At 38.9% G+C, this 11,753-nt stretch overlaps 1 protein-coding gene across 2 annotated transcripts; it reads left to right on the top strand.

Moving 5' to 3' along the window:
• Nucleotides 1–4,069: 4,069 nt before the first annotated feature.
• On the top strand, nt 4,070–7,105 carry LOC143845433 (protein IQ-domain 26-like). Of its 2 annotated transcripts, XM_077353778.1 has the most exons (3): nt 4,075–4,792; nt 5,727–5,933; nt 6,181–7,105. In XM_077353778.1, the coding sequence occupies exons 1-3, from the start codon at nt 4,403–4,405 to the stop codon at nt 6,865–6,867; spliced, it is 1,284 nt and encodes a 427-aa protein (XP_077209893.1). In that variant the 5' UTR covers nt 4,075–4,402; the 3' UTR covers nt 6,868–7,105. The 2 variants fall into 2 exon arrangements, with proteins under 2 accessions (XP_077209894.1, XP_077209893.1); XM_077353779.1 differs by lacking the exon at nt 5,727–5,933 and having other exon boundaries at nt 4,070–4,792.
• The last annotated feature ends 4,648 nt before the right edge of the window (nt 7,106–11,753 follow it).

The raw sequence follows: 11,753 nt of genomic DNA, 5'->3' as shown, positions 1-11,753 counted from the left end.
TAGCTCAGAGAGAGAGAGAGGTGTTGAGGAGTCGTTGGACCTGTAGCTCAATTGGTTGAAGCTTTGTATCTCAACCGTAAGTATAGGTGTTGGGCCTCAGTAATTTTTGAAAAATACTGGACTTGGGCATGCAGAAAGAGATTGATTGCTGCATAGAGGGGTTGGGCCTGTAGCTCAATTGGTTGAAGCTTTGTATCTCAACAATAAGTATAGGGCTTGGGCCTCACAGTAATTTTTGAAAATAATGGACTTATCCCGCCGTGTTCAGTCGAACCACCTAGCGGGCTATACATAGTTACCAGTGGCCTACAAATCAAGGGTTTTAAATAAACCTGCAGCTGCCATAGTCTTCAATTACAAACTGATGCAGTTGATCTACCCATATTTTATATCGAAGAGAGATAATTTTTGAACGATCAACGGTTGAGATCATCCCATAATGGTAGGGCCCATTAAACAGCCACGATACATGTATGCCACATTTCACTTCAAACAAAAAAACAAAAAACAAAACACAAATACATGCATGTCACATGTCACAGTGAGACTCATCATTTTGCCAAGGAAATGTCTGTTTTGAATTTCTGGATCTTTCCGTGTCCTTTTTGCCTTTAAAGGGAGGGACTCAATTCCAAAAATTCCCAAACCACTAACCCAAATGTAAGAAATCTCAATCGTCTATTAAATGTGTAATTGATTGAATGGGTAGGATGGATTAGATCGATGAGATAGGCCTAGATGTTTTTCTAATCTCCCTTCATGAGAATTTCAGGTTAGTCGGTAATTAAAGAACAACTTTAAACAACAATATAATCATGTGATTAGCAACTAATCCTTAGCTGGCTATTTCTATAATTTTCCAAAAATGAACATTAGTTTAGAATTGTCAACAAACTCAGACCCAAAGTATGAGGACTCCAAATGAGTGGTAGAAAGACAGATGATGTGGGTCCGTTGGAGTGTCTCATGTGGGATATAGATACAACACTTATTTAATCGGGTGTAGCCCCAACACTTAAAAAAGAAGGATGTGACCCAAACACTTTAAGAAAAAGTCCGCTGAATCGTTCTAGATTTGAATATATTTTGTCATAGTTCTAGAATATCTTTCATATTTTTTAGTTACAAACTAAGTCGACATATAATATCTAACATTACAAAACTAACAACAAATCATGATTAGAATCTCTCTTTCTCTCTCACTAAAAAAATTCAAGATTAGAATCTCCCTCTCTCTCTCTCTCAGCCCTAAAATTCTAAAACCCGGCTGTAGGGCTGCAACAAGGTCGGGTTGGGTCAGGTTTGGCAAAACCCTAGCCCAACCCTAGCTGCCAATATCTTAGCCCTGACCCACCCTGACCTTGAGTCATGGCCGAAAATCCTCAACCCAATGCCCGTCCTACAAGGTTCAGCCCAACCCTTGCCCGCCCTAAAGGGTTCAGCCCAATCCTTGCCCGTCCTGATTGACCCTGATTGGGCAGGGCCGGGCCGGCTGGCCCTGCTTGGGTCTGACCGAGCCGGGCAATTATACATGTTTTCGGTCTGTTTTATTGTCAAAAATCAAAATACTTTCACACCATCTGTTATTCTAATTGATATATGATTTTTGGTGATAAATACATAACCAAAACCCAATAGATGGAGAAATGAAAAACAGAAAGGCTCAAGGGTGGGCCGTGGGTAAAGTGTAAACAGGGTCGGGTCGGGTCGGGGTATCAACCCTGAACCCGACCCGACCCTGAGTCAGGGCCAAAAAAAATGTACCCAAACCCGCTCTCAGGGTCAGATTTTCCAACCCTGACCATGTTCGGGCTCAGGGCGGATCAGGGCTCACAGGGTCAAACTTGCACCCCTACCCAGCCGGGTCTCCCGTAGATGCTCTTTTGTCACCATCTTAGCTAAGTCATGATCTGAAATTCTAAGTTCTAAGGCCCTGATTGTTTAGGATTATGTCATGCGAGTGCCAAACTGATTATTGGACTCAAATTTTGAGTCCAATAATCGGTTTGGCACTCACAATCAGTTTGTTGTAATCTTAAAGGAACAGGCCCTAAACTTGTATAAAATTCTGATTGTGTAAATAAATAGTGAGACACATGACACTCACAAGGACACTTTGATTCTTAATGGGTCTGTTTGATTGTACAATTTGGTGGACTTTTTTTTTTTTTTTTTTTTTTTTTTATGGTTAAGCAGGGGTTTGGCGGACCCCTACCAGAGCATTAATTAACGAAAATTTTACAGACGTTGATACATTATCTTTGAAGCATCTTTGCTAACAATTTCCAAAAGTGATTGGGGGATCTGGGAAATAGGGATGTCTTCTCCATGGAGTATGCAATCTGTTTTGGAGAGGAAATCAGAAGGTGAATTGGCCCCCTCCATGCTGTGAGTTATCTTACATTGTTTGAAGTGAGAGAGGATCTCTTTTTACATTTTGGTGGACTTTACTAGTAGTTTACAATAAAAAGGAACCAAAACCCCATAAGACTGCTTAGGAGACTACTAAGAGACTGCTCACTCTCTCTTGAAAACCAGAATTCACCATTACTTAGAAAGGAGACTACGTCCCATTACTCTACTATAAGGACAAGGGAAGTGATATATTCACCCCCTTTTCTTCCCCGGCCAATCCCCTTCTAGTGTAAAAAAAATACAATTGTGGCATAAATACAAATATTAGTTGTAGGAGGAAATAAGATCCTATAGGATCTAAACGGAATTAGGATTCGAATGGATCCTAACAGAGAATAACAGAAAGGTGGGGATCCGTTCTGAATTGGGTCCCTTGACAGCTATTGATAAGGAAATGCAGAAATTCCAACGGATTGCGTTACATCACATGACGAGGCAACAGTGCCCATCTCTTAACGGGTACTGTAGGCCCCACCACAGTAAAGGAACTGAGAAGAGAAGAGTTTTTACTTTTACCACGATAGGAAAGTGAGAGTTTACTAATTTTGACAATTTGGAAATGCTAATGATACTGGCAATACCAATTCTTTAAGAATTGCACAAACTCAGCTTGTCATTTCCTTTTAATTAGCATCTCATAGCTTTTTAGGAAACTTTAATAACCTTTTCACGGCTGTTTAAATAATAAAAGACAAGATGAGTTAGTACAATTATCAAAACAGGATAGGGGTAAATGCCCCCCAATTGCCCTCTAATTTTGGAAATGCCCATATGTTTTTACTAATGTAATAATCTCTCGGATTAAAAAAACATTAGGCATTTCATTGGTCGTCATTGTTCCTTTTTTTTTCTAATCACCACATGTGTCCTTAATCTTGAATTAGAGGAATTTTTTCTCGTTGCTGTAGTGTTGATATCCCTCGTTAGTTTCTTGTATAGTTGTACCAGGGTAATTTCCTAAATAACGACAAGAATCAGGAAACAGTAGCTTCTGGGTGTTGTCAGGAAAGAGTGTAGATCGATACGCGTCTTCTCCTCTTTTGCTTCATTAAAAAGGAGAAACATTTGTCGTATTAGACACTTGAAAGTTGAAACAAAAGCTTTATTTTTCTCTGGTGCTCATGTTGGCACTACTGTGTTTTAATATTTGCACAAACCCAGTTTGTCTTTTCTTTTCAAAATGGCTTCTGAGAGCTGTTTAAATAATAAAAGACAAGATGAGTTTGTGCAATTATCAAAACATGGTTTTATCAATATCAGTAGCCTTTTACTAGCGTTAGAAGGGTAAACGTCATCTTTTTATTGATAGTAGAGACTAGAGAGGATGAGAAAACTAAGGTTATCTTTCTCTCTAAAGACACGTAGTTTCAGAAAGTTAGAGAGAGAATGAGAGGGAATATAAACCGTCAAAAGACTATGTAACAACAGAGAGAACGACTGAGAGAGTATTTGTTTTTACTTCCCGAAGTTCCTCATTGGATAAAGAAAATCCGACCCTTTTTTTAAATTTTGAGGGGGTGGGTTTTCTGCACTTTCCATCCCTCTCAACTCTTTTTTAACAGCTATTTGTTTTTGTCCTGTCTGTAATTCCAAATTTTTAATGTTGGTTATAAGCTTTTTCTTCACTTCTGTATCTTTCTATGGCATCTCTTTTGGCTTCTAATGCTAGTCTTCACAAGGTCTCCATATGTTTTTCAAAAATCATCCCTTATCTCTATCCACATTCCTAAAATATGCAACACTTATATAAATTTTTCTGCTATTTCTTTATTTCATTTTTCTGCTTTCTGCTTTCTGCTTTCTGCTCTCTGCTCTCTGCTCTCCTCCCCACTTCTTTGAACATGGTAGAAAATTTCTTAACCTGGGGTTTTCAATTACCCCATTTCCCCCTTCTTTTAGTTTAGTCAGCGTGGTCTTAGTTGGAGTGGTTCGTACTTTGGGTGGTGTTACATTTCTCCTTAAGTTCAGTTCTAGTTATTTTTGGGATATGGGGCGGGCGGCGAGGTGGTTAAGGAGCTTGTTGGGTGGGAAGAAAGAGCAGGAACATGGCGATAATTCGAATTCAAATGACAGGAAGGAGAAGAAAAGGTGGAGTTTTAGGAAGTCAGGGAGGGATACCGGCGTGGGTCAGATTCCGGAGAGTGGTCATGGCAGTATAGATGCTGCTTGGCTGAGGTCTTATTATAGTGAGAGTGAAGAGCAGAATAAGCACGCAATTGCGGTGGCTGCGGCTACGGCTGCGGTGGCCGATGCGGCAGTGGCGGCGGCTCAGGCGGCGGCCGCGGTTGTTAGGCTTACGAGCAGTGGGAGAGGTTTCAGCGGTGGGCGGGAGCAGTGGGCCGCTGTCAAGATCCAAACGGTTTTCAGGGGTTATTTGGTAAGAAAATTGTTTTTTCTCTGTTTTTGTTTTTTGGGTTTTGTTACCTTTTGATGTTTAGACTATTTTGAGATGCAATTTTGGGAAATTTTTGGTAATGGGTAAGTTTTTAATTTGATTGTCGCGTTAAAAGAAAAAAAGAAGAAGAAAGAATGAGGAAGAAAAATTGAAACTGAAATTTGTCTATCTTCTGCTAGTGTTCTTTTGTTCTCCACAAATGTTTGTATGGATTAGTCTTATTGAACTGGGTTATTGGTGTTTAAAGCTGGTTTAAAAGAAGTGTTATTGGTGGATTTTATTTTTTTCAGATACTATGCATTCCCTTACCTTATCCAGCCTTCCCCCTAAATTTGTTCATCTGTTTAATCTGGTGCTGAAAATGGATGTTGGAATCTGTGTTGTGATTTGGGTATTTCATTTTCGATTTTTCACATCATGTTTTTCTTCTTCATTTGCTGAATCTGAGTTGAGAGAGTGGTGTTCCCAATTGGGTGAAATTGGTTTCTATGTTTCTTATTCTTAATTTGGATACTATGGTGCCATTTTTCTTCTGAATATTCTATCTCTTCTAGCATTTGAGAGTTACTTTTCTTCTTACTGGTTTTTCATTTCCTTGATGTTAGACTTCTCTCTGTTTCTTCTCGTTATTTTTATTTAGTTTTTTGCTGAACTTGGTTGACCTAACTGCATCTAACTTTTCCTTTATTGTACTTGTTCTTGATTTGCCAGCTTTCGGTAACAAAGAGTAAATGTCTTTGGATCTTTAAGCTTTAATGTATTTCTCATAAAGAAAGAGTGACACTTCAAAGTTAATGTATCTCAGAAAAAAGTGACACTTTCTAGTTTCTGCTTTTATGTTCTTTTAAACAGAAATTTTACAGGATCTTACTTTTTCTCCATTGCTGAATCTTTTATGGGTAATGGGTATATACAGGCGAAGAAAGCTCTTCGAGCTCTGAAAGGACTAGTGAAGTTACAGGCTCATGTTCGAGGTTATCTAGTGCGAAAGCAAGCTGCTGCAACTCTTCATTGCATGCAAGCTCTCATGAGAGCTCAGGTTACCGTCCGAACACAAATGGCTCATCGCCTTCTCGATAAAGACCACAAGCTTCAAGCAGAAATTCGATCCCATAAATCCATTGTAACATACAAACCCAACATCACTATAGTTTGTTGAATTGCTTTGCCGATTAAGATTTTGTTAGGAAGGTAGAAATCACCCTTAAAAGCTAGCTGTTAAGGGGAGGGTGCCCAAGCCCTTATAAGCCCATTCACATCTCTTTAGATTTTCTGATGTGTGATCTTTGCTTTCGCGTGGAACCCCAACAGATTTCACCTGTGTTGAAGCAGAGTTTATCGTGACTTTTCTTCCATTTTCTCATTTTCAGGAAAGATCTGACGACACGAGAAGCGAAGACGCGGCGTCATTCAACAGTAGGAGGCTGTCAGTTTCCCTTGAAATTTCAATCAATGCCTTGGATGAGAGCCCTAAGATAGTTGAAATTGATACTTGCAGACCCAAATCAAGATCCCAGAGAACCAATGTGTCCATCTCAGATTGTGGTGAAGATCCAATCTCCCAAACACTCTTCTCCCCACTTCCATCTCAAGTCCCGACTCGTCTCTCCATACCCAATTGCCAGAATCTCCACGACCTTGATTTGAGCTTGACGAGCGACGAATGCAGATTCTCAACTGCTCAGAGCACCCCTCGTTTTGTGAGTTCGAACGGGTCGAATATGGGAATGCCGGTAACGCCTTCAAAGAGTGTGTGTGCTGAGAGCCTTTTTCGTCCATACTCGAATTTTCCTAATTACATGGCAAATACACAGTCGTTTAAGGCGAAGGTGAGATCTCAAAGCGCTCCTAAGCAAAGGCCAGAGCCGGGGCCAAAAAAGAGGCTCTCTTTGAATGAAGTGGCGGAGTCTAGGGCGAGTTTGAGTGGTGTTCAAATGCAACGGTACTGTTCGCGTGTTCAAGATGCCTTTAGTTTTAAGAATGCAGTAATGGGTAGGTTTGAAAGATCTGCTGAATTTGGTAAAGAAGCAGATAGAGATTACTTGAAGAGATGGTGAAGTGAGGAAGTGTAAGGATAGATTTATGAGTAAGAGCTGCTTTTGTTTTCCTCTTGTACTATGTTGTAGGATTGAGAAAAACGACACACAAAGGTGTGGAAGTTCTTAGGACAGGATTTTGTTTGAATTTCTTTGTAGTAATAGTAGTAGATGAAGAAGGAATCAATCATATGATGTTACCCAACCATGTTAAATTGAATGTAGAAGCATTTCTGAAGTGTTAATTTTAGGTGTTTAAGATTTTCCACTGCAACTAACTTGTGGCCTATTATTTCTTCTTCTCTCTCTCTTTTTTTTTTTTTTCAATTTTGTGGTGGGGGGTTTCTTATTCATATCTTTGTTTTTTGGGTCTCATCTGGTAGGCTCACATTATTAATTGAAGAGGCATGGCTTTAAAAAAATATTGGTATCAGAGGGATCTGATATGCTGATATATTTATTTTGAAATATTCTCGGATATATTGGCCTCACTAGATAATACTTTGCACTACTGCTTTAGTGGGGCCTATATATCGAGAATATTCCAAAATATCCCTTATATTGGCACACTGGAACCCTGATTTCGGAACAAATCCATGTTTTCTCAGGGAAATGATATCAGCACAATGGGAGAGACAATAGCAAATCCCCAGCACAATTATGTTTTGTTATAGACGCTTATGCATCTTGTCTTTCAATATTTAAATGGCTCGTAACTTGTAAGAGCTTTTTGGGAAATGTAATGACCTTTTGACAACTCTAGAAATACTAAAAGACAAGAAACATGACTGTCTATAACAAAACATGGTTGTGCTTGTGCTGATATAATTTCCCTTTTTTTTATTGGGGTGAACTCACCTCGTATTATGTTATTTAACCAGCTGTCAAAGGCTAATACGGTTCCCAAAAAGCTATCAGCAACCAACTAAAAAGCATAAGAGAAGGCGAGTTCGTCTCATTATCAAAACATGGTCAGTAGTGTATTTAAAGTCATACCTTCCACCAACCATGTAAGTCCCACTAGGGTCTTCCAAAAATAAGACTTCTCGGCACCACCTTTGCATCATCTACATGATCAATTTTTATCCAAACAGGAACCATAACTCTGGCCAAATGCTGAGGGGATCCTAGGCCCTTGATCCATCAAGCTTTATTTAGGGTTTTGCCAAGAAAAGCTAAATGGTTGATTTTCGTAGTCATTCATCTTATCCATGTATAGTATATCTGTTTAGGATGGAACCAAGACTGTGGGTCACCTCATGATCATCGGTCTTGAGGTTAGCTACATACCTCTTATGGGACTAAAAAATACCTTTAACCATCCATCGTGAAAGTGATTTTCTCCCAGGTTACATGGACTGGATCAGGGTTATGTTATATTTCCATTGTTTATGGGTTAGAGGCAAGGTTCTATGTCCTTCTCTTGTATCTTTTATTCTCATTAATAAAATCTAAGGTGCCACCCTGGGTTCCTAGATAAATTCCGGGTTATCAAAAAAAGGTTTGACTGTTTGACGGATCCAAAGATGCCCTTGTTTTCTAGTTTATTATAATAAGAGGTAAAGTTGGGCTTATGATTGGATGGATCATGGACTTGAATCTGGTCCGGGCCAAGTAGAGGTGCAAAACGGATCGATTTTCAGAATTTGGGTTGAGCTTGTACCATAAAATCGTTTCGGGTTAGGGTTGCTTCAAATTCATTTTTTAGCAAAAGCTCATGCTCAATTAGTTCCAATATAATTTGTTCACTGATGCTAGTCCTATAAGCAATAAAAAGAGGGGAAATAGACTAAAAAACAGAGGAAGTTTGGTGGAAAGTGGATTTCCTTACCATCATATCGATCTATCCATAAAAAAATCCTTTAAAAATATATAAAAAAACTACCCCTCTCCTAGGATTTATATTGGATCAACTGGTATGGTCACTCAAAAAATCCACTTTCCACATTCTTTCCTAAGAATGTGACACAACGAAAATAAGCTTTTGGTTGGAAAAGGAGATGGGACCCAACCAAACTCGTCAGATTTATAGAATAACATAAACAGATCTATAATTTTTGACATTAGATCATAAACTAAATTAAGTTATAGATGTATGATCTAATTCTACATGCTCTTCATCCTTTTCAATAAATCAAACTGTATTAAAATACAACTAACTTGAGAATGACTAACAATTATATGAACTGACACAATTTTGTTTTCTAAAAGGTTTTTATGATTCATCTACAGTTTTGGTCTAAATGATTCAAGTTGGATCTTGAAATTGTTGTTATAGGACTGGAATGCATTGTGTTCTCTAGGATTTTACAAACACTAGATCAAAGCTGCAAAATGATACGCTAGTTCAGACATGATTTCTCCTCTTGTTCTAATTCATGTATCTATTGATTGTTAAGCACATATAAGCTTTTGTTCAGTATAACTCTTGGTTCGATCCCAGCTTACCAGTAAAAAAAAAACTCTTGGTTTTTTCATTCGGCAGAATGAAAGAAATTCCTTCAAAGAGGTGAAAAGAAAACTTGAAGAAATGAAAAATAAGACGGCCACTGTGAGAATCCAGAAGGTGGAGCTGACTAACAAACTCATGGAAATGCAATCCATGATGGATTCCTTTAAACGAGAACAAAGAACTTCACTTGAGGAGGAGGACAACAAGATCAACACACTACAAGACAAAGAAATGGAGTCAACAAAGAGTGTCTAAAGGTGACAGCTCAAACAGAACTCTTGAAGCAGAAAGAAACCGAAATCAAAGATATGAAGCCACACCTCAAGAAACTTACTCATATCTGTTCAGTTAGCACTAGTGACCCATCTAACAGACCTGTAAATTTAACTGTAACGGAGACTGTCATGCGCAAGGAAAAAATTCCTGAAAAGGACAGTCAGAAAAATCTTCAGAAGTAGAAACGCTACAGCACATAAAAGACCGAGAACTTCCTGGAGAAGATTCTCTTGCAGAAGCTTCAGAGCAATCGAGATGGCGGAGGTTTAAAAAAAAGAGGTGGAACTGGTGATAGAAGTGTGGTGGAGGGTCAAGAGATGAGAGCAATTACGGAATATATTCAGTTTGAGAATCTCAATAATTCTCGAGGAGAAGGTGGGGAGGAGATATCAGGGAGAATTCCCAAAGATGAGAAATCAGATATCGTTGACAGTTCTAGAGACGGTGAAGGGCTAAGAATGAGAGATGAGAGCAGAAATATAAATCCAATGAAGAATAAAGAGCAAGAAGTTTCTACAGATGGGCTAGATAAAGTTGAGAATTCTCAAAATGGAAAGGGTGGGAATTGGGGATTTATTTCTAGAGATGGGAAGAGGTTGGAAATGCCCGAGCAATCCCAAGATGGTGCAAGTCCTGGAATGAGATTTGAAGGAGTTCATAAAAACAAAAAGAAAGGGCACAAGACAAAAGGCCATTGCTAGAGATGAGGAGATAGAATTCTCAACAGGGTGTTCTTTCGAGCTCAAGAGGTGAAAGTGTTGATAAAGATATGAAAGAAGGCGAAGATCGGAGTGCAACTTTGAGAGACGATGAGTTGAAGAAGACAGAATTCTGAACATGATGCAGATTTGGGAATCAGAGAAAGAAATAGTATTTTGGAAATAATGAGCAGGGAGCAGTTCCTAACATTGTGCAAAAATTCTCAAGATGGTGGAGTTGTGGGAGGGGATGGTGACAATAGTCAGTGGGAATTGCACCAAATGCTTATGGTGAAAAATTCAAGAAGAAAGCTGAAAGGGATGACATAAATGCTGCAGAAGATGGTGAAAAGGGGGGGGACCTGGTTGAAGCAATGGGCAGTTGAAAGTGGCTGAAATTTCTCAAGATAGTAAAGGATTGAGAATGAGCGTTGAAAATGGCAAGGAAAATGCTTTGGAAAGTAATGAACAAGGCGCAGTCTCCAGCAATGGGAAGCTGGAAATGCCTAAAATTTCTCAAGATGGCGAAGGTACGAGAATGCAAGGAGTATATGGTGATAGGAACAATTTCGAAAGAAAAGAAAGGGAATCAATTTCCAGAGATGAAAAGATGGAAGTGTCTGAGAATTTTCGTGACGGTGAAAGTTCGAAAATGAGAGATGAAAATAGTCACAGACAAGCATTGCAAGGTAAAGAGCAGAATTCTTTTCATGGAAACATTGGTGAAAGTTCAAATACAAATGCATTGTTTGGGAAAGAAAACTGGTTTCTGAAGTTGCTCAGTCAAAAAAAAAAAAAAACTGAAAAATTTCAGAATTGGAAGACATTAGTATGAGAAGCAGCAATGGCAATGTTGGCAAATTCTTAACAAAGCCATGGAACAGGAGATTGCCACAATGACGGACAATGGGTGATGACTCCAAGAGATCCAAGTACATGAGGACCTACAGTCAAAAGAAGATAAAGAGGAGTGCAGAGGCTAAGATGAAGCAGAAATCTGATTGGCTGTAAAACTGGCCTGGTATGAAGATACCAGAAGTTGTTGTTGCCTTATGTTTTGATGTTTCTTTGTTTGCTTGGTGACCATGTAGAAGAAAACCCAGAAGAAAAAATGCACATGCCAATTTTTTTTTTTCATGAAAATGCAAGGAAGCTTGATGTTTCTGGCCATCATCTCAATGAGTTCATTTAAGCAAAAAATCATAACAGGCAGTCATAGGCATAGGAAATAACCAACTTATCAAGAGATTGCATCAACGTTCACATGCATTAGACCATTGTTCATTGGGAAATGATATTTGCACCCGTTTTCCAGAATTTCCACCCCCATTTGTTTGTATTTTCCCTAAAAATAGCATTTCTATCCCTTTGTTTGTCCTTGGTAGGAAAATACAAACAAAAGGGGGTGAAATGCTGGAGAAGGGGGTAGAAATATGAACCCCTTTACTTGTTTCATGAACACTGGCAAATTTGACAGAGAA

Source organism: Tasmannia lanceolata, unplaced genomic scaffold (genome assembly GCF_043159265.1).
Source record: "Tasmannia lanceolata isolate RefF3 unplaced genomic scaffold, GAP_Taslan_0.1 ptg000015l, whole genome shotgun sequence".
In the NCBI taxonomy this organism is placed as follows: Eukaryota; Viridiplantae; Streptophyta; class Magnoliopsida; order Canellales; family Winteraceae; genus Tasmannia; species Tasmannia lanceolata.
The sequence above is the reverse complement of the archived record's forward strand: the minus strand, read 5'-3'. Positions and strand labels throughout refer to the sequence as shown.

Excerpts from the sequence above, each read along its gene's own strand:
- LOC143845433 (XM_077353778.1), top strand. The coding sequence starts at position 4,403 with ATGGGGCGGGCGGCGAGGTGGTTAAGGAGCTTGTTGGGTGGGAAGAAA. Across the intron at positions 4,793-5,726 it reads CGGTTTTCAGGGGTTATTTG|GCGAAGAAAGCTCTTCGAGC; the intron begins GTAAGAAAATTG and ends GGGTATATACAG. Across the intron at positions 5,934-6,180 it reads TTCGATCCCATAAATCCATT|GAAAGATCTGACGACACGAG; the intron begins GTAACATACAAA and ends TCTCATTTTCAG.